The following is a 22,874-nucleotide window of genomic DNA, read 5'->3' as shown; positions in this document are numbered from 1 at the left end:
GCAGGTCCATGTCTGCTTTGGGGTCTAGCACTAGGTATGTGTTGAGGAGATACTGAAGGGGGAGCTGATGCCTTTGAAGCAGGGTGGTATCAGAGCCAACTGCTCTGAAATGTTCTGCGGGTTGCTGGTTAATGAAACCCCCAGTGGGGCTCTTGCCCCTGGGTTTGCTGGAGGCCAGCAGATGTGCAGGTCCTACAAACCAGTGTCACAATCCCACACTTCTTAGGCTGAAGATGAGGAGGGCTACCGCAAACTCATCGACCAGAAGAAGGACAAGCGCTTGGCCTACCTTTTGCAGCAGACAGACGAGTATGTGGCCAACCTCACAGAGCTGGTACGGCAGCATAAGGCTGCCCAGGTTGCCAAGGAGAAAAAGAAGAAAAAGAAAAAGAAGGTGCGCTGAGCCCTGTCTGGAAGAGTGTCTGTATGGGTGGCCTTAGCCTGTGGGGTCACCTATGTCTCTCTTTACTTCCAGAAGGCAGAAAATGCTGAAGGGCAGACACCTGCAATTGGACCGGATGGCGAGGTGAGGAAGCAGGGATTTCTTATGGAAATGCCAACAGCCCTGCAGTGGGTCTGTATAATTTTCTAGAAATTCTGGTTATGGAATTCAGGGTTCGTGTGTGTTAGCCTCCAAATGCTATATTACTGAGCTCTATCCCTAGCCCAGAAGTCTTTGTTTATTTTTAAAAGTATTATTGATTTTCTAAATTTATATTTTTCCTGAACCCGGTGCTTTATGCTAGGCAAGTGCTCTGTCACCAAAATGCATCCTGTCTCCAAAATCTTTTCTTTGTAAACCACAAAAGCCATATATAATGAGCATTTATAAGAATCCAGTGTGTACATCACTTTCATCCCACTCACTGGGTGTGTTTGTTTCCAGACCTCTTTTTTCCCCTTTTTTCTTTTTTTTTTTTTTTTGGGTACTGGGAATTGAATCTAGGGGTACTTTGCCACTGAGCTATATCCCCAACCCTTTTTATTTTTTATTTTTTTATTTTGAGCCAGAGTATCACTAAGTTGCTTAGAGCTTTGCTAAGTTGCTGAGGCTGGCCTCAAACTTGAAATCCTCCTGCAGGGATTACAGGCGTGCACCACTGTGCCTAGCTAGGCCTATTTCCCCTCCCCACCAAACCCCGTTTTTGTGCAAGTCCTGTCCTGCCTTATTTGTATATAGATTCTTTACTTTGTTGTTTTCACCTGTCTTCTTTCCTAAACAGTTTGAGAGTAAGGTACATGCTAACAGCCCTTCACTTACCTGATTTTGGTGTTACTTCCCAAAGGAAGGTCATTCTCTTCCATCTTGCACCCTGGTAGTTATGATGTTGATGTGATAGTCTCATCTTACATACACACCTTTGCATTATGATTTCCCCCATATCCCTCCAACACCCTTCCCAATAACAAAAAGCCCCCGATGGCACTTACTAGAGATCTCTTATTAGTCTGCTTATGATGTTGATGTGATAGTCTCATCTTACATACACACCTTTGCATTATGATTTCCCCCATATCCCTCCAACACCCTTCCCAATAACAAAAAGCCCCCGATGGCACTTACTAGAGATCTCTTATTAGTCTGCTTAGATCTTGAACCTCTCTTCGCTTTTTCTATGACCTTCATGACCTTGATTTTCTGAAAAGCACAGGCTGGTATTTCATTTGGTGGTACTCAGTTTGGGTTTGATGTTTTCTTGTTACTAGATGCTTATGTGTTTCTGGCAAGAAGACCTCAAAAGTAACCCTTTGTCCTTCTCTGTGCATTATGTTGAGAATGTGTTGCATAGGTTTGTAATATCACAGATGACATTGACCCTGATCACTTGCTGTCTGCCTCTGTTATAAATTTATTTTGCTTTTCCAGTAGTCAGTAAGTACCTTATGGTACTAGAGACTATGTGAATATATTTTAGCTCTCCAACTTTTTCATGCTGCATTGGTTTTTTTTTTTTTTTAATATTTATTTTTTGGTTGTAAGTGGACACAATATATTCATTTCATTTTTATGTGGTGCTGAGGATCAAACCCAGTGCCTCACATGTGCTAGACAAGCGCTGTATCACTGAGCCACCACTCAGCCCTGCATTGGTTTTTGCGATGAAAGTTACCCCATCATTTCTGTGCATTCACTAGTTGCCTTTCTCCATAAATAAAGCTGCATCTTCTCTCCCATTTGGTCTAGGGGCCATAGTCTGATAACCCTTGGTATACATAATTTTATGGATTTTTATTTTATGTTTTAGATTTCATCGCCATCATTATCATCATCATGATTTTTTTTGGTGGGGCACCGGGGATCAAATCTGGGGCTTTGCATATGCTCAGCAAGTTATTTACCTGAGCCTCATCTCCATACCTTGTTTGATTTAATGGGATATAATCTTTTACTATTACTCACTTTGATTATTTGATTTGGGCCAGTATGATCCCCTTCATATTGGCTCCTGTGTTCTTTTGATATGTCCCCATCATTCTTTGTATGCGTCCTTCAACTAAGCTGCTTCCGTTGCCCATGCCCTGCCTGAGTCAGTCTCTTTTCTTAGAGTCCTGGTTCATTTTATTAGAGAAAAATAGAATTCAAATCTTGCTTTGGGTGTGCTTATTGCTGGTGGCTGTAATGGCTCTTAGGTTCTCTCAGCAGCTAGATTCAGAGAATAGATGTGTGTGCACTTAATTGCCACATGCCATCACCCTGATACCTACAATCCTAATCCCTTACCTCAGTGTTATTTCTTTCCTTCACCCTTTCCTTATTTCTGAAGTCAGTAACCTGGCTACCATCAGCCATGATACCCTTACTTACTAAGTTCTAGGATACACATAAAGCATACTAACCCGTAGTCTATGAAGAAGTCTCCCAGCTAGCATTAGTGTTTGCTTATGATCCTTCAGCCTGAGAGGATATGTTCTAGATGCTTTGTTGAGAAGTTACTTGGGAGGAATTCTTCCCTCATGACCCCATTAGTGGTAGTTTCCTCCATTCTTTATTTTTTTTCTTTATTAATATTTATTTTTTAGTTATAAGTTATAATATAAATATCTTTATTTTATTTTTATGTGGTGCTGAGGATCGAACCCAGTGCCTCATACATGCTAGGTGAGTGCTCTACCACTGAGCCACAACCCCAGCCCTTTCTTCCATTCTTACTGGTTTCATTTTTTCACACACATGATTTATTTATTTATTTAGAATATGGTTGTAGAAGTCAGAACAGTATGAAGTGGCTCACTTGAAGAGGGGTCACTATCCCTGCTTGCCTGTCTTTTCCATGTGATAATTACCTACCACCGTTCTCATTCCATGTGCTCATTTGGGGAAAAAAATATGTATAAAAAGATGAACAATGTGTTGGAATTGTAGCCCAATGGTAAAGCACTTGCCTGGCATGTGGCACTGGGTTCAGTTCTCAGCACCACATATAAAGAAATAAATATGTCAATCGACAGCTTAAAAAAAAAAAAAAGGTATGAACAAAGGGAGCATTTCCCATCCCTCTCAGTCCTTCTGGGAGGGAAACCATGGTGCATTGTTGGGGTGTTTGCTTGCTGTGCTGTACTTTTCCTCTCCATGCCTTTTTTTCTTTTTCTTGTGCTGGGGATTGTACCCAGGATGTCCTGCGCACAGAGAACATGCTCTTCCACTGAACTACACCATAGCTACCTAGTACCCTTCCTTTGTATGGCCCCTGAGTGTTTCTGATTCTTGTCTAGAATTGTATCTGAGAAGTCTTTCCAGATGACTTCATGTATTTTTTTCCCCCTTTGTCCGGGGTTTGAACCAAGGGATGCTTTACTACTGAACCACATCCCCAGTCTCTTTAAAAATTTGTTTGATACAGGGTTTCACTAAGTTGCTGTGGCTGACATCGAACTTCCAATCCTCCAGCTTCAGCCTCCCAAGGCTCTGGGATTACAGCTGTGTACCACGGTGCCTAGCTTACCTTGTCCTTTCTAAAGTTCCCTGATAGAGATGGCTGCCACCTGCTTAATTGAATGTCATACTCCCTGTAGGAAAAAAATGATCACATGAAACAAGCTCTCTCATAGGCTGGTGAGTCATAGACCTTTTTTCATTTAGGAGGTGTTTTGGGCAACTTTCCATATTGAGGCATGTACTTCTATTTTTCATGTCTTTCAAATTTTGAGACAGGGTCTTGCCATATTGACCAGATTGGCCTGGAACTCTTGATACTCCTGTCCCATTCTCCTGAGTAGCAACACACCTGGCTCTCTGTTTTTGTTTTAATGTGTGTGTTTTTTTGGTCTTTAAGATTAATAATTTTTTTTGTGTGTGGTGCTGGGGATTGAACCCAGGGCCTTGTGCACACTAGGCAAGCACTCTACCAACTGAGCTATAGCCCCAGCTCAAGATTAATAACTTTTTAGAAGGTTGCTTTCAGTTCATAGCTGATGCAAAGGTGCTGCTCTGAACTGTTCTGTACCACACTTGCTTAACTCTTCTCCCCTAGGGACTTTCAGTTGTCTTCTTCCATCCTGTTGCACATTAATCTATTGGCATCATTGTCCATTATGTTTTTTGTCTTTTTATTTTTTGTGCTGCGAAGGCTGTCCTTGAATTTATAATTCTCCTGCCTCAGCCTCCTGAGTAGCTGGGACTTCAGGTGTGTACCACTACACCTGGCTTGTCCATTGTATTTTCATGCTGTCATGGTTAACTCGTGTTGCCATAGTAAAGTAGGATAGACTGGGGAATTACACAACAGGCATTTATTTTCTCACAATTCTAGAGGCTAGGAGTAAAGATCAAAGTGTTCACATTGTTAATTGTTGGTGAGGGCTCCTTTCCTGGGTAATGGGTGGCCATTGCTATTCTCACATTGGGGATTGTGGTGTGGATGGGGAGAGTAGAAGAAATCTCTGGTGTGTTTTTGTTTTGTTTTGTTTTGTTTGAGGCATGGTTTTTCTATGTTGCCCAGGCTGGTCTTGAACTTGTGGGCTTAAATGATCCCCTGCCTCAGCCTCCCAGAGTAACTGGACACCACACACAGTTGTACCTTCTCATTTTTTTTTTCTTTCCAGGTGTTGGGAGTGACTCCCAGAGCCTGATGTGTGCTAACATGTGTCTACCACGGAGTTACAGCCCCTACCTCTTGGTGTCACATATGAGAGCACTAATCCCATCATGAGTGGGCTGCATTCATGATTTCATCTGATTTGATTATGGCCAATGGGCTCTGTCTCCCAGCACTGTTGTCTTAGGTGTTACGGCTTCAGTGTAGAGATTTTGGAGAGACAAAATTGAGTCTTCAGCAGATGCATGTTTTTTCTACAGACCAGTCTCCCAGAAGTGAATGACTGTTGCGAGTTACCAAAGACAGAATTCTCTGAAACGATTTCACCTGAAAGAGTTCTGTTGAGTTGTTGCTGTGGCACTCCCCTGTTCATGTCTGTCACAGGATGCTGTGTGGGGATTTTCTTTGTTCTCAGCCTTGGCTGTGTTTTCCGTCATCTAGGTAGCTTTAAAAAATTGACATGGCCAAGCCTCTCCCCAGGACACATCAGTCAGAATTTTGACATATTCAGTATTCAGAGTTCCTGGTTGAGTTAATCTGTAGAGCCCATTGCTTAGGCAGAGGTGGGCTGCTCTGGGTGAGTTTTTCATGTGCATGGAGATGATATTCCTCGGAATACAGATGGTGTTGACAGTGAGTGCACCATTTTATTTTAATTAATTCATTTTTTTTAAAGAAAGAGGGAGAACTTTTTTTTTAATATTTATTTTTAAGTTTTCAGTAGACACAACATCTTTATTTTATTTTTATGTGGTGTTGAGGATCGAACCCAGTGCCCCGCGCATGCCAGGCGAGCGTGTTACTGCTTGAGCCACATCCCCAGTCCGTACCATTTTATTTTTATTTTTTAAAAATATTTTTGTAGTTGTTGAGAGACCTTTATTTATTTTATTTATTTATAGTGGTGCTGAGAATTGAACCCAGTGCCTCACACATGCCAGGCAAGTGTGTTACCACTGAGCCACAGCCCCAACTCCATGAGTGCACCATTTTGAAAAATAGGTATACCAAGAGCTTCATTCTTATCCTGGAGGTTTTCTTTGGGAAATAATGAGGAACTGAAAAGGAAGAAAGCATTCATCTAAAGTTAATAGCTTCAAATGAGGAATTCTGTCTTTGTTGCTGTGGGAAAATTTGTTTGTTTGTTTATTTATTGGTATTGGGGATTGAACCCAAGGGCACTCTACTACTGAGCTACATCTCTACATCTCCAGCCCTTTTTAAGACAGGGTCTCATTAAGTTGCTTAGAGTCTCTCAAGTTGCTGAGGCTGGCCTCAAAACTTGATCCTCTTGCCTCGGTCTCCCAGGTTCTTGGGATTGTAATCATGTATCACTACACTGGTCTAGAAACAAAAATTTTGTAAATTTATTTATTTATTTTTATTTTTTTTGGTAGTGGGAATTGAATTCAGGGGTACTTAACCCCTAAATCACATCTCCAGCCCTTTTGATCTTTTTGTTCTGAGACAGTCTTATTCAGTTGCTTAGAGACTCAATGAGTTGCTGAGGCTGGTCTCAATCTTGGGATCCTCCTACTTTGACCTCCTGAGTCACTGGGATTAAAGGTGTGTGCCACCACGCCTGGCTAGAAACAAAAATTTTTAAAAATATTTAAAATATTTCCCATCCAAATATGGGTTGGTTGAATGCAGAACCTGTGGACACAGAGGGCTGATTGTATAATTCGCCCATTTTTTTTCTATCAACAGCCATGTTTCTCCAACCTTTTCTCGGTGTGAGGTTGAGAGATTCCTTTCTCAGTTGGTCACAATTAGTCCTGTTCCCTCTGGGTGCCTCAGGGATGGAGCCCAGGGAACCTCAGTTCATGTGGTAAATTCTCTTTCAGCCTCTGGACGAGACCAGCCAGATGAGTGACCTCCCTGTGAAAGTCATCCACGTGGAGAGTGGGAAGATCCTCACAGGCACAGATGCCCCAAAAGCTGGGCAGTTGGAGGCCTGGCTTGAGATGAACCCAGGGTAAGTTGGACTTTGCATTCCTGGTGCAGCCAGGTTACTAAGGCAACAGAGAGCTCCCTTTAGATGTTGATAGCTAGGGTTATTTTGCTTGCATTTGGATATCATTGTCGGGGAATGTAAATTCTGCAAGTTCTGAGGAGGTTTTATGTTAAAATACTGTTTTTTCTAGGTATGAGGTAGCTCCAAGATCCGATAGTGAGGAAAGTGGCTCGGAAGAAGAGGAGGAGGTAAGAGTCCACGTCCTGGCTTTCAAGACCCTCAGTTCTCAGTAGTGGGTCCTTCTACCTTGTGTGTGTGTATGTCACCCTGTGCGCCGTGACCTTCACTGGTGGGAAACCTTATGGGGCAGGGGGCAGCTGAGGCCCCAGCTGAGCTGAAACTTGATGCTCTAGATCTGCGCTGGACCCATGTGGTACCTTCATACCACATTGACTATTTCCACTTGAAGTTAAATTAATCATTATATAAAATTTAAATCCACTTTATTGCACTAGCCACAGTTCAAGTGCTCAGTCAACATCCCTGAATGGTCTTCTTTGCTTGCTCATTTCTAATCAGTTGTGAGTGTGTTTTAACTATGAATTTTATGCACTCCTTATATATATTTAGTCTCGGCCTGACACCAGCTCCATGTTCATCATATGTTTCTTTTGGCTCGTCCTGCTGTCACCCTTCCTTGTTGAGTTTTTGTTTTCCTCCTCAGGTTATCTGGAATTTACCAGCTATAGGGTACGCAGTGGAACTCTGATTTTTTCCCCCATTCTGAGTATTAAGTCAGTTAGTGTGCCATTTATTATATCCCTTCGCCATTGCCTTATGCTACTTAAAAATGGATATATTCTGTTTTTATATCCACTGCAATCTTCTGAGAGTCGCCTGTCATGTTCAGGTTTTTAAAAAATATATATATTCTAATAAGTCTCGGGTCAATAACATTTTGTTATGAATTTTTAACTATGACTTACATACTATAAAATGTACCCATTAGAAATGTTTCTTCATACATTTACAGTTGTGCAGTCATCACCACACATCAGTGTTAATGCATTGCCCTGCCAAAAACTAGCCTTTTGGCAATTAGCTCCTGTTCTCTCCTCCAGCCTCAGGACTCCACTGATCGGCTTTCTGTCTCTGTTGATTTGTCTTTTGTAGACATTTCCTATAAATAATCTTTATTTTTAAAATATATTTTTTAGTTGTGGACCTTTATTTTTATTTGGTGCTTAGGATCAAACCCAGCACCTGGTACATGCTAGGCAAGTGCTCTATAGCTAAGCCACCACCCTAGCTCTGGACATTTTTTTACGTAGCATAATTTGAGGTTTATCCTTGTCGTTGTGAGTGTCAAGAACTTATTTTCCTTTATATTGTGAGTCATATGTTCCATCAAGTGGATATCACAATTTGTTTATCCACACACCCATTGATGGGCAGTTGTGTTTCCATTCTTTTTGCTATTATGAATAATGTTGCTGTGAACATTTGCAAACATGTCTCTGTGTGGACATATGTTTTCATTTCTCTTGGGTAGATACCTGGGAGTGGAATTGCTGGGTCATATGGTAAGTTTATGTTTACCTTTTTAAGAAACTGCCAAACTGTTTTCCAAAGTGGCTATACCATTTCACAGGTTCCTGTTCTTCCATGTCCTCACCAACACTTGGTATTGTGTGTCCTTTTGGTTATAGTCATTTTAGTGAGTTTGTGGTGGTTTTTCATTGTGATTTTAATTTGCATTTTCTTAGTAACTAATGGTGTTCAGTATTTTTTCATATGCCCACATGTACCATTCATATAACTCCTTTGATAGAAGTCTGTTCAGATCATTTGCCCATTTTTAATTGGGTTGTTATCTTACTGAGTTGTAAATCCTTTATATAGTGTAGATCTTCATCTTTGATCTCATATATAACTTGCAAATTTTTCTTCCAGTGTGCTTGGTTTCTAATTTTTTTTTAGTACTGGGATTGAACCCAGAGGCACTTGACCACTGAGCCACATCCCCAGTCCTATTTTGTATTTTATTTAGAGACAGGGTCTCACTGAGTTGCTTAGCACCTCACTTTTGCTGAGGCTGGCTTTGAACTCACAATCCTTCTGCCTCGGCTTCCAGAGTGCTGGGATTACAAGCGTGCGCCACCGCACTCAGCTGGTTTCTAATATTTTTAAAATTTTTACTTTTTCATGATAAACAGGATTGAACTCAAGGCCATTGTACCACTGAGCTACATCCCCAACCCTAATATTTTGATACAGGGTCTCAGTAAGTTGCCCAGGCTGGCCCCAAACATGTAGTCCTCCTGCCTCAGCCTCCCTATTCACTGGGTTTACAGACTTGTGCCAGTGTGTCTTGGTTTTAACAAATTATTATCACCACCCTAATGCCACCCCCTGGTGTGAGGGATGGAACCCAGGGCCTCATGAATGTTGGGCAAGTGCTGTACCACTGACCTGCACTCCCAGCCCTACTTAACAGTTTTCTTAATGGTGTTGAGTCTTCCAGTATGTGAATGTTGAATGGCTTTCTTTTTTTTTGGTACCAGGGACTGAACCCAGGAGCACTTAACCACTGAGCCACATCCCTAGCTATATTTTCTGTATTTTACTTAGAAACAGGGCCTTTATAAGTTGCTGAGGTTGGCTGTGAACTCCCCATCTTCCTACCTCAGCCTCCTGAGCCTCTGGGATTATAGGTGTGCATCACCATACCTGGCTGTTTAGATTATCTTTTAATTTCTGTGTGCAAAGTATATAATTTTGCTACTTTTTAAAAATGTATTTTTATATATTTTATTCTTTTTGATGCTATTGTGATTAGAACTATTTTATTAATTTTTTTGATTAGTTTTAAACTTTTTCTGTTTTGTGATGTGGTGTGGATTCTTTAGTTTTTTTCACATACAGGACTATGTTATTGTTGAATAAAGTTTTCTTTCTTTCTTTTGTCTTATTGCTCTTGGTAAGTCCTCCAGTAGAATAAAAACTAGGAGAGCACAAATATTTTCTGCCTTTTCCATTTTAGGGGTAATATGTTCAGTCTGCCACTGTTGATATTAGTGATACGTTTTTGATAGATGTTCTTCATTAGGCAAGTTCTCTTCTGTTTGTAGTTTATTGAGAATCTTTTGTCCAGGAATGGGTGCCAGATTTTGTCTCTCTTTTTTTTTTTTTATGTGCTAGGGATCAAATCCAGGGCCTCACACATGCCAGGCAAGCACTCTCCTACTGAGACCTCCCCAGTTCCCTTGTTCTAAATATTTATTAAATGTTTTTTTCTTTTTCTTTTTTTTTTTTTGGTCTTTCATCTGTTAGAATGCTTTATTCGTTTAATTAATTTCTGGGCATTCAGTTTGTATTCCAATTTGTCGTAGTATGTAATCACACATATTATAATCATATATGTTGCTGTGTTGACAATATTTTTTTTTGAGGTCTTTGAATGTGTATTTAGGAAATTTTTTGTATTTAAAAATTTTTTTAGTTGTAGATTGACACAGTACCTTTATTTTCATGTGGTGCTGAGGATCGAATCCAGTGCCTTCCACATGTGAGGCGAGCACTCTACCACCAAGCTGTAATCCCAGCCCTTGTTTTTGTTTTTGTTTCTGTTTTTGCCTTATGAATGTAGGCCCTCAAATATGCTAGAGGCAAGTGTTTTAGCACTGAGTGATATATATATATATATACTCCCAGCCCTGTGTTGCTGTTGTTTTCTTCTATCATTGTGTTTCTGTCTGATTTTAGGTTAATATAGACTCTATAAAATGGTTTGGGAAATATTCCCTCTTCCTCTGTTTTCTGAATTTTTTGTGAAAACAGGTGTTCTTATAATTGATTAGGTTTACTAGTGAATTACTTTAGGCCTGATCTTTTCATTGCAGTTTTTTCTTTTTTCTTTTTTGGAACCAGGGATTGAACCCATAGGGTGCTTAACCAATGAGCCACATCCCAGCCCTTTTGATTTTTTTATCTTGAGATAGGGTTTTGCTAAGTTGCTTAGGGCCTTGATAAGTTGCCGAGGCTGGCCTCAAACTTGAGATCATCTTTCCCCAGTCTCCTGGGTTGTTAGGATTTTAGATATGTGCCTGGCAGTTGTTAAGATTTTTTAATCATTTTTTCAATTATTTGTTATGGATTCTTTTCAGATTTTCTGTTTCTTGAGTTCATTGTAAACCATTGTAAATTTTGACTTCCTAGGAATTGTCCATTTTTAGTTACCTAATTTGATTTTTTTTTTGGTGGTGGGGGGGTGTTGGGCATTGGGCCCAGAGCCTCATTCAAGCACTCTACCACTGGTGCACATCCCCAGCTCTTTAAAGATTTTTCTAACTTGAAACAGGTTCTTGCTTAGTTGCTAAGGCTGACCATGAACTTGTGATCCTTCTGCCTCAGCCTCCTGAGTTGCTGAGATTATGGGCATGTGCCACAGTGCCTGGCACCAAGAATTTTTGTTGAAAAAATCTATTTAATTATGTCACTTTTTTTTTCTTTTTGACTGGGGATTGAACCCAGGGTCTCGTGCATGCTATCACTAAGCTATACACCACAGCCATTTTTGTGGACAATCTCACTTAAGTTGCCCACATTGGCCTTAAACTTGGAATCCTCATGCCTTAGCCTCCAGAGTAGCTGGAATATAGATGTGTGCCACCATGCCCAGCTTTTGTTTCATGTATTTTGATGCTGTGTTGATAGGTGTGTGTTTATTCTGTCTTATATTTGTGTAGTCACTCCGGTTTTTTATGATTTTTGTTTGTATGGCATGTTTTTTCCATTTTTAAATTTATTTGTTTATTTGAATTTAAAAGAACATACAGCTGGTTGTTGCATTTATAGTGTCATGTGGCAGTAATTGGCCTGCCCCCCCTACAGGGGATTGAACCCAGGGGTGCTTAACCACTGAGCCACGTCCCCAGCCCTTTTAATTTTTATTTTGAGACAGGGTCTTGCTCAGTTTTGAGGCTGATTTTGAACTCAGGATCCTCCTGCCTCAGCCTCCTGAGCTGCTGGGATTACAGGCATGTGCCACCGTGACCAGCTCCAATAAATTGCCTTTTGGTTGAGTTAATTTTACACCATTAACATGTGATACAACATATGATGAGGTTAACATTTGTCATTTCTGTGTCCTGTTTTTGTTCTTCCATTTCATTTTACTGTCTTTTATTATGTGGGTTAAATGATTTTTAGTGTAAGGACTTATTCTGTAAATTTTAATTTTTATAGTGTTTTAAAAATTACTTGGTAGTCACTCTGCAATTATAATATGCACCTTAATTTATCACATTTTTCTTGAAATTAATACTCAGTTCTGATAAAATATAGAAATTTTGCTCTAATGTGGCTCAATTTCCTCCCTTTCCTTTGCTGTTTTGGTCATGTAGATTATATCTATATTGTACAGTCTTATAGTTAATAGTGATGTAGTCTTGTGAGTTTTTGTTTTCTTTTTTTTTTTCCAGCAAACACCTTTAAAGGTCATGCTGTTGTTTTTTGTTTTTTTTTTTGAGAGAGAGAATTTTAATATTTATTTTTTAGTTTTCGGCAGACACAACATCTTTCTTTGTATGTGGTGCTGAGGATCGAACCCGGGCCGTGCGCATGCCAGGCGAGCGCGCTACCGCTTGAGCCACATCCCCAGCCCTTGTGAGTTTTTCTTTTTGGTACCAGAGATTGAACTCAGGGCCAATTGACCATTGAGCCACAATCCTCGCCCTGTTTTGTATTTTATTTAAAGACAGGGTCTCACTAAGTTGCTTAGTGCCTCGCTTTTGCTGAGGCTGGCTTTGAACTCATGATCCTCCTGTCTCAGCCTCCCAAGGAGCTGTATTACAGGCATGCGCCACCATGCCTGGCTATAGTCTTGTGAATTTTAAAGGTGTTAGTTGAGAAGAAATAACGGAAAACATTATTACCACTTCTGGTGCTATTTCTTCCAGTGCATTTCAACCACATATACTGTCATGTCCTGTATGATTTAAAGACTAATTCTAGTTGTTTAGTTTTTGTTTTTCCCCGTAAGGCTATTTGATAGCAACGTGATATCTCATTCTGTTAATCTGGGATGTATTTCTGTTGTCTGCATTCTGGAAGCATAGTTTAGCTGGACATAGAATTCTTGGTGTCAGCTTTTTTTCTTTCAGCACTTAGAATATATTATTCCAGTACTTGCTACCCATTTGTTTCATATAAAAATTTTGCCACCAAATAATTGTATTGCTGCTCTTCTTTATTGTAGGATACTTTGTTTTTCTTTGTTCTCCTTTCTAGACTTAGTCTTTGTCTTTAACTCTTAACAGTAGACTGTAGAACTCTGTGTTTATTCTTTTTGGTGTTTGGTTAACTTATTTTATGGGTAGTTTTGTTTTTTCATCAAATTTGGGAAGTTTATAATTTGCTTTCTATATTTGTTGTCTTTAGTTCATATCATTTCCTTTAGTTCCTTGAATATATGTACAATAGCTTTAGACATTTATAATAACAGCTGCTTTGAAGACTTTGTATGCTAATTCCAACATCTGTGAACAGAGGTTCAGTTGACTACTATTTTCCCCCTGTCCTTTTTTTTTTTTTTTAAAAAAATATTTATTCTTAAGTTTTAGGTGTAAATGTAAAATATTTTACATTTATGTGGTGCTGAGGATTGAACCCAGTGCCTCATGCAAACTAGGCGAGCATTCTACCACTGAGCCACAACCCCAGCCCCTCCCTCTATCTTTTGAAGTTCATTTTAGCCCCAGTGGATTCTGACTTCCAACCCTTGGCAGGGGTGTGGTGGTATTTTTTGTCTTTTAATTACTGTTTGAACCAATTCTGTGAAATGTTTTCCTCATGATGTGTGCTGCATCCGATGTATGCTTAGTTTGTTTTTTGTTTTCTCCTCTTTGAAAGTCCTGGCTCTCTAGGAACAGATTGTGTTTCTTGGTGACTAGGTGGTCATGAAGTGGGTAGAAATTGTGTTCAAATGCTTTGAGTCAGAACCCTGTGTCCTTCAAAAGTATCTGCAGGTAGCAGAACACATTCCAAAATGGGGCCATTTTCATATCCGTATTGGCTAGTACTTGTGATAGGGACCTTTCTTGTCTCTTCTGCAAATGTGTACAGTGTTGCCAGTAATGTGCTCTCTTTTGCCATGCTGAGACCCCCACCTTCTCCAATAGTGCCACTCCATGTGGGCAGTGCCATTACTGCTACTGTATGATTGAACCAACCTTCTGAGCCATAGCTGCCAGACCTCATGTCCTGCCCTGGCCAGCAAAATCTTCATGTTGAAGGCAGCGGAAGAAATAGAAGTGGTTCCAAGTAGCAGTACTATAAGCTCCCTCTCTCCTTTTCCCCACTCAGCAGTTTTTCAGAGATTAGCACTTTTTTGACTATCATATTTTTTTCTTTCTTTTTTTTTTTAGAGAGAGAGAGAGAGAGAGAATTTTAATTTTTTTTTTAGTTTTCGGTGGACACAACATCTTTGTTTGTATGTGGTGCTGAGGATCGAACCCGGGCCGCACGCATGCCAGGCGAGCATGCTACCGCTTGAGCCACATCCCCAGCCCTTGACTATCATATTTTTGGTTGACTCTCAGACCTCTAAAATAGTCACTTTTGCCAATTTAGTCCAACTTTACTGTTGCCTTTTGGGGAAAAAATTTGCTCACCCCTCTTGGATTTAACCAGAATTCCCTTCCTTGTTTTAATTCCAGACATCATGTTATTAGTTTGGATAAGTTGGTGCCAGGTGCAGGTCTTTGCATTGTTCACCATTTATTTTAAATAATTTGGAAAACCATTTTGCATGTTCCACAGGATATCTTGCTGTTCTTTGATTGGAATTATTTAACTGATTAACTACAGATGTTTTTTTAAAAACTCTGTAAACAGAGTTCCATTGCAGGTAAGGAAAATAATCCACTGTGGTATTAAATGATTTATACAGGAGTATGAGAATGGTTCAACGCTAAGAAATGTGTTTTTGTCTTTTATTAATCTGTCACGTGAAGTCCCAGTATCACTTGTTCAGTAAATGTAGAAAAGCCCTTTAAGGAAACCCAGTACTCCCACTTACTGTACAAGTTCATAGAAAACCCTTAGTAAGCTGTCTGTTATCATTAGAATTGTGTCATATTGTAGATATTTGAACCATGTCAGTGAAGCTGGAAATAAATTATGAGCAGTACAAATTGAAAGTTGGCTATGAAGTACTTAAAATTTAGGGAATCCATGGGAATCAACTGAAAAACTGCTTGAGTAGGTCAGGCAACAAATAAAGTTTAATATTGATTACCTAATGGGGGTGGGAGGGATATGGTGTCTACTCCCCCCCCCCCCCCAATTTTTTTGTAGTTGAATATGGACAACTAAATAAACTTTTGTTTATTTTTATGTGGAGCAAAGGATTGAACCCAGTGCCTCACACATGCTAGGCAAGTGCTCTGCCACTGAGCTACAGACTCAGCCCCTGGTGTCTACTTTTAATAGCAACCGAACTATAGAATACCGAGGTACCTTTTAAAGAACTGTGTGGAATCAGTTAGAAAAACTAAAATAATTTACGGATTAATTAAGAGGCATGTCATTCTGGGCCAGGAAGAGGGAGTAATGGTTGTAAGAAATATCATTTGCTTCCAAAATCTCTTTATCTTGGGAGCCCTTCACCCCACTCATGGGATAAACTGGGATAACAACAAGCTTGTCTCTTGGTAGGAGGAGGAGGAAGAGCAGCCACAGCCAGCACAACCTCCCACCCTGCCTGTGGAGGAGAAGAAGAAGATTCCAGACCCAGATAGTGATGATGTCTCTGAGGTGGATGCTCGGCACATCATTGAGTAAGGGATCCTGTCACAACCTCTCTCACTAGCTTTCTGTAAGATGATACTGGCAGAAGCAGTTGGAGCCCCAACTCTTCCTAGATGGGATTCCCACTGCCCCATCACCAGCCACAAGAGACCGTAAACAGAACAACTTTCTTTACTGCAGATTTTATTTACTTTTATAGGATTTGATGTAGGAAGAACACTCATGGTTCATCATAGGCTATGAGGTACAGTAGGTTGGACAACAGAAAGCTTCTCTCTTCTCACCATTTTCCCAGCCCCTCCCCACCATTTTCTTGCTGAAGGAAGCTTATTTCCAGCATTATGTGTATCATCTTCCAGAGAGATTTGCTCCATTAATAAGCAAAATGTGTTTTTTTATTTGTTTGCCTGAATCGAGGTCATACTGGGGCAAGCCTTATTTTTCTCATCAAGACATCTCTTCTATATACAGTCCTGTGTCCTTGCACAGGGAGTGTCCCCACTGTCTTCCATAGCTGAATATAACAAATAGCTGTACTCTAATTTTTCCTCTGGTGGTGGGCACTTAGATTATTTCTTAACTTTTGCTCTTGCAAGTGTAGTTATAATTAATGTGCTAATTTTATCATTAATTGTGATAAGGAGGTTATGGGGATTGTTACAATGAAATAGCACATCGAGAGTCTTATGTACATGATAGTTATGAAGGTTACTGCTGGAACAGAAAAAGATTGCAGGTTGAGCATCCCTAATCTGAAAATTCAAAATACTCCAAGTTCAGAAAGTTTTAGGTATCAGGACATTTTGGATTTCAGATTTTCAAATTTGGGATGTTCAATTAGTTACTCTATGTAAATATTGCAAAATCTGAAAAATTCCAAAATCTCATATACTTTTGGTCTCGAATATTTGCATAAGGAATTTTTACCGCAAACATTGATGTCAACAGAAGTATATTGGAGGCAAAAACCTGCACTAAATAAGAAAACACAGCTCACTGTGAAAGATTCCTAAGAACATAAAAACAGAAAGCCCAGTATAAAGTGAAATGTCAGAAGATAGATCACACATGTCTGATGTAAATAAATGTAGTTGAATATAGGCCACTTTTTAAAAAGGAAAGAATTCAGATTGGATCCTCAAATTGCCAAACTGTAAATGGTTCAGTGTGCACTTATTTCCCTGGAGGCTCTGGGAGCTTTCAGAGTAATAAATGAACTACATGATCAGTTTCTCATTAGCAGCAATGTTGCTAATGTGACAAGTATACTTAGGCTGCAAAGGTGGGATGGGGCCCCACAGCACCCAGTCTCTGGTCCTTCTGGGAGTGTGTTGGCTGCCCTTCCTGTCCTCAGGCTGTTGGTCGCACTTCTTCATATCTTCTAGTTTAGGCCACAGGTCATTGGACAGAAAGGGCCACTCAACACAGATTGCTTCAGCAGCACATTGCCAGAAATAGGAACGTGTGTCCTCACGGAACTTCCGTCTTGCTCTCAGGAATGCCAAGCAAGACGTTGATGATGAGTATGGTGTGTCCCAGGCCCTGGCTCGTGGCCTGCAGTCGTACTATGCAGTGGCCCATGCTGTCACTGAGAGAGTGGATAAACAGTCAGCACTTATGGTCAACGGTGTCCTCAAACAGTACCAGGTAAGGCCAAAGGAGGTGGGGAGGCCCCACCAGCATAGCTATCTTGATAGAGGTTATCAGTATCTGCTGTACTCAGACCTGAGTTCATATTCCACTTTTTGTTTTTGGGCAACTCCCACCACCGTTTTTTGGTACAGGGGATTAAAATTTGAATCCAGGGGCACTTTACCACTGTGCTACATCCCTAGCCCTTTTTATTTTTTATCTTGAGACAGGGCCTTGAAAAGTTGCTGAGGCTAGACTAGAAGTTGCGATCTTCCTGCCTCAGCGTCTTAAGTCTCTGGGAATACAGGTGTACACTACTGTGCCTGGCCCCTCTTCCCCTCTATAAAGCAGACATGATCTATTAACTACCAGAAGGAAATGAAGCTGCAGTAAATAATTTGTTGGCCGCCTGATCCATATAGGTAAAATTAGACTACTTCCATCACTCTGGGTTTCTAAATCCCTTGATAGTCCTGCAATGTCGGCCCCACTTTCTCCTCAACATGTGTGATGATGGGGAGGAGAGCACAGAGGTTTAGTAATAGCTCAAAATCACATGGCTCAGGAATGGCCACATCTGTTGTAGAACTCACCACGACTCCTTTGTCTGTATCACCCGGAGCTCTGGGTAGGGCGAGAGTTGGTAGAGTTGGGAAGTTGCAGCCGTGGATGTACCCCTTCTTTGTTGCAGCAAGGGAGCAGGTCCTTTTTCCATGGCCCCACATCCCTACCTCATCTGTAAGATCCCAGAAGGTAACTGGCCTAACTCCAGCCAAAGAACACATCTCCCTGATTTTGTTTGGTTATAATCTCTATTCTCCAACTTTCCATAAGGGATTTCTCAGATCTTACATGCTCATATCAGCTTCCAAAATCCCACTGGAATTTTGCCAAGGCCTTTGTAACCAAAAGGATTGCAAATTAGCCAGAACTTACTTCCCTAATCATTTGGAATAACTTAAAAAATTTCCTTCATAATTTTGTATTTAGTGTAAAAGCAGTGTTCACTTTGATGCCTGTATTTTTGAAAGCTCCCAAGTTTCAGAAAGCCTATAGTTCATCCAAGATGCTATTTTGGGATTCACTGGTCATGGGATAGTGTCATCACCATGTGTCCCTGAAGCCCTAATAGTTTCTGGAATTTGAAAAATCACATTGTGTGGGCAGGCTTCCCCAGGTGCACTGTATGGGTCAGTGTCAGGAGGGTCAGATGGATATCATAAAGGTTAGAAATGAAATGTTCTAATGTGCACAAGAATCTTCATTTTTTTAGGGTGTTAGTGATGGAACTAGGGCCTCGTACATGCTAATTTATCACTAAGCTAAAAACCTTACCCTTACGAAGTAGAACTTTTGTATACATACATTACTAAAATGCATAGCTACCCTGAGATTTCACAAAAAAGATTGCTAAGAACGAGAGTAAGCAAAAAGGACTGGATTGGTCCAGAGCAAAATCTTTATTCAGGTGGCTATGGATGGGATGTGGTCTGTGTGGGTCTTGTGACTAGCAGTTCCTTGGAATCTGCCTGGGGTTTCAGTTGTAAGATGGCCATTTCTGTTCCTACAGATCAAGGGCTTGGAGTGGCTGGTGTCCCTGTACAACAACAACCTGAATGGCATCCTGGCCGATGAGATGGGTTTGGGGAAAACCATCCAGACTATTGCGCTCATCACATACCTCATGGAGCACAAGCGCATCAACGGGCCCTTCCTCATCATAGTGCCTCTCTCGTAAGTGCACCTGCTTCTGATTCCTGTAGTTGGACTTCCCTCATACACACCCCACCCCCCTGCCCTGAGTCTGTTGGGCTCTCCTAACAGTTTCACAGACTGGCCAGCTTAAACAATAGAAATTTATTAGGATGTTTATATTGGATTGGGGCTATCCTTTGACCTCATTTTAATATCATTACCACTAAGGACCATGTCTCCAAATATGGTCATACTTTGAGGTATCAGTTATTAGAACTTCAGTATATGAAAAGTGAGGGCCACAAGTCAGTCCTCACCAGCCTGCCTCTGACTTCCAGGGGCTGGAGGAAGGGTCCCTGTCCATCCATCCCCTAGGGCAGCTTTTGCAAAATGTTTTGACTTCTCCTTTGTGCCCACAGCCAGGCAGTTGTATATGGGGGTTGCTGGAGACAAAAGCCTGCCATTGGAGAGCAGAATGTCTGTGGCTCTGTTGAGCAAATGCTCTTTACTCCCTTGTTATCTTGTGCACCCTGCCAGGGACCCCAGAGCTCTCTTAGTCACATCCCAGTTTCTTCCACATATCACAGATGCTCAGGCATGGTTGGATCTGGGTACCCAGCAACCATCTGGTCGGGGGGGGGTCTGTCATTTATCATCTCTTACCTCGACTGCTGTCTTCCTTCCAGCAGGCTAAGAGCCTGCCAGCCACCCTGGACATCTATCCCTCTTCCCAGTTTGGCACCTGCCACAAAAAGGGTTTTGCCTAGACCTTTTCCAGAAACCACAAGATGTCCCTCCTTGTCCAGCTAGGGTCCAACATCTGGCCCTAAACCAATCCCTGACCTGGTATGGTCTGCTCTACGTAGCCAGGCCTTTGCATGTTACCTGACCAGGTCCCGGAGCACAGCCCCCTAAGCCCAGCCAGATGCTCACAGGGCCACTTTAGCCTACAGTCAGCATTTTCTAGGCCGTCTTTGTCCTTCACAAGCTTGACACATCTGAATCCTGGGCAGGCATCTGGGAGACTGGCTCTTGGTTTGGGTTTGTCTGGTGTGACCTGTTGTGGTGCTCTGCCCTGTTCTGTGTGGTGGCCAAAGACACAAACTGCGAGGCACTCTGTCACGGGAGGATAACTTCAGTTTCTCAGTTATGAGGTGCCTACAGGTTTCCCTGCTATGAAACCTATGAGTTTCTCTTTGTAATTAGTATCTTGTGGGTGGCGCTTAGCCTGTGCATGAATATCCGACTTCTCCTCCTTTTCTGTAATTGCAGTCACCAGTGGGTGAGCCTTGCCTGAAATGATCATTACACAGGAGTTGCCAGATTCATGGTCATGTGTTTCCATCATTCCTCTCAGCATGTTAGTTGAAATTTTGCCATTAAAAGAGTGTCCCAGGGGCTGGGGATATAGCTCATTTGATAGAGTGCTTGCCTCGCATGCACAAGGCCCTGGGTTCAATCCCTAGCACCACACACACAAAAAAAGAAACTGTCCCACCGGGCATGGTGACACATGCCTATAATCCTAGCAGCTTGGGAGGCTGAGACAGAAGAATTGGGAGTTCAAAGCCAGCCTCAGCAACTGTGAGGCACTAAGTAACTCAGTGAGACCTTCTCTCTAAATTAACTACAAAATAGGGCTGGGGATGTGGCTTAGTGGCCGAGTGCCCCCTGAGTTTGATCCCTGGTACAAAAAAAAAGAGCTGTCCCTCCCCTCATTTATTCGGCTGCTCTGTTTTTTGCAGCAGAATGTGCTCATGGATATTTGATAATATTGATATATTTGTTTATTGCTTAAATTGTCCTGGATTTGGCCTAGGATCTCTTCAGCTGATTCCTGTTCTTTTTACACAAGTCTGTCACTCTGTTGTAGAGTTGGTTCACAGTAGCTTTAGATTTACGGAGAGGTTGCCAGCTCCAGTGTCCTCTTGCCTGGTTTCTCTTACTGTGGATCCCGCTTCCCTTCCCTCTGCCCCATTGCCAGGACTGTGGAGCCAGTGCTAGCCCATTATTACTAAATAAACCGTGTACTTTATTGGGGTTCACTTTTATTTTCCTCACTGTTCATTTATTTTCCAGGATCCCACGTTGTATTTAGCTGTCACCTTAACCTCCAGATCAGTGACAGTTCCTTCAACTTGCCATAGTTTTCATGACCTTAGAGTTTCTATAAGTTTGGTTTTTCTTTTGGTACTGGGGGTGGAACCTGGAGCCTTGTTCATGCTGGGCATGCTGCCTCCACTGAGCTACACCCGCAGCCCCCCAACATGACAGTTTGGAAGATTAATCAGGTGTTTTGTAGACCATTCTTCAGTCTTGGGTCTCCCTCTGGCCTTTTTTTTTTTTAGTGATTGACCAAGGGCTGACTTTTAGGCAGAAGAGCACAGAGGTGAAATGCCCTTCTTTTTTAATTTATTTTTTAAAATATTTATTTCTTAGTTGTAGTTATTTATTTTTATATGGTGCTGAGGATCAAACCCAGAGCCTTGCACATGTGACGTGAGCGCTCTGCTGCTGAGCCACAACCCCAGCCCTGAAATGCTCATCTTAACTCATCGTGTCAAAGCTACACACTGTCAGCTTGCGGTCACTGCTGATCTTCAACATGAAGCAGGTTAATCACATGGCTTGCTATGAAGTTACTCTTTTTCCTCCACTTTCTTACTGTATTCTTTCAAAAATGTTCCTAATCTCAGTCCACACACAAGGATGTAGAGTGCAGTTCCAGCTTTCTGAGTAGTGAGGTTGTGGACATTATTGGAATTCTCCCCATTTATTACCTTTCTCAGTCATTTTACAGCAACGACTGATGGATATTTAATTTTTCATTGGACTACACACCATTACTGGACTGTGTTTTTTTTTTTTTTTTTTTTTAATTCTTTCCAGCTTTGGCCACTGGGAACTCTTGGGGACATAACTGCCCCTTTGACAGGCCCCTCACTGTGGTGGTTTGGAGATAATCCAGGCTTATCTGTCCATTTCCTGGAATTTGTCCATTCTCTTTGCATATAATAACTTTATTTTATTTATTTGTTTATTTATTTATTTACTTTTATCAATGCTGAGGATGGAACCCAGTGCCTCACCTGTGGTAGGCAAATTCTCTACCACTGAGCTACAGTCCCAGCCTTGCCTCTTCTCATGGAGCCCTGCTTTCTCTAATAGGAGGATGGTGTTGGAAACCTTAATGGTAGAGCACTTTTGTAGCATGTGCAAAGCCCTGGCTCTAACCCCAGTACCACAAAACAAGCTAACAAAGCCAAAAAAAAAAAAAAAATCCCCACAAGCTGGGTTCCACATGTGCCTGTTGCTTTTGAGTGTCATTGTTCCAGGCCCTCAGAGTGGAGAGCACTAGGATGTGCAAGTCTCTGTACTACCCCTGTGCACACACAGTCTTTAGCGGCTTCTCTTTCATCTTTGGTTATGTTGAGCTGAACGCACTTAGCCTGGTCTGCGGGGTGCATGGTAACTCTCCTTCCTTGCTGACACATCCATTTCCAGGAGCTGCACAAAGCAGTTACAGAACAGTTCACCCCTGGAGAAGTCATTTCCTCACTGGAGTGCAGTGTGCTTCGTACCTTTCCCCTGTCTCCAAGCTCACAGATTGCAGTTAAAACCCCATTACCAAGGTTGTTGGTGCTAGCTTACCCTACTCACCTCAGTGAAGTTGTGCCCCAGCCTGACCTGTGGCCTTTTCTCCCCATGCCTCCCCCAGGCAAGCATCCACTCTGTCCAGCATC

The 22,874-nt window shown here is 41.5% G+C and overlaps 1 protein-coding gene across 5 annotated transcripts in view; it reads left to right on the top strand.

The window, feature by feature from the left end:
- Nucleotides 1-22,874, top strand: part of Smarca4 (SWI/SNF related, matrix associated, actin dependent regulator of chromatin, subfamily a, member 4) — a 90,788-nt gene that overhangs the window by 28,317 nt on the left and 39,597 nt on the right. For all 5 annotated transcript variants that reach the window (XM_058576801.1, XM_058576800.1, XM_046436575.2 and 2 more), the window contains exons 10-16: nucleotides 227-394; nucleotides 476-526; nucleotides 6,884-7,014; nucleotides 7,184-7,241; nucleotides 15,712-15,833; nucleotides 17,301-17,451; nucleotides 19,007-19,170. In XM_058576801.1, coding sequence (XP_058432784.1) covers nucleotides 227-394; nucleotides 476-526; nucleotides 6,884-7,014; nucleotides 7,184-7,241; nucleotides 15,712-15,833; nucleotides 17,301-17,451; nucleotides 19,007-19,170 — 845 coding nt within the window. The remainder of the gene's footprint in view (nucleotides 1-226; nucleotides 395-475; nucleotides 527-6,883; nucleotides 7,015-7,183; nucleotides 7,242-15,711; nucleotides 15,834-17,300; nucleotides 17,452-19,006; nucleotides 19,171-22,874) is intronic.

This window comes from Marmota monax, unplaced genomic scaffold (assembly GCF_021218885.2).
Source record: "Marmota monax isolate L192 unplaced genomic scaffold, Marmota_monax_Labrador192_F-V1.1 WCK01_AAM20220418_F8-fsc00021, whole genome shotgun sequence".
NCBI classification, from domain to species: Eukaryota; Metazoa; Chordata; class Mammalia; order Rodentia; family Sciuridae; genus Marmota; species Marmota monax.
The sequence above is the reverse complement of the archived record's forward strand: the minus strand, read 5'-3'. Positions and strand labels throughout refer to the sequence as shown.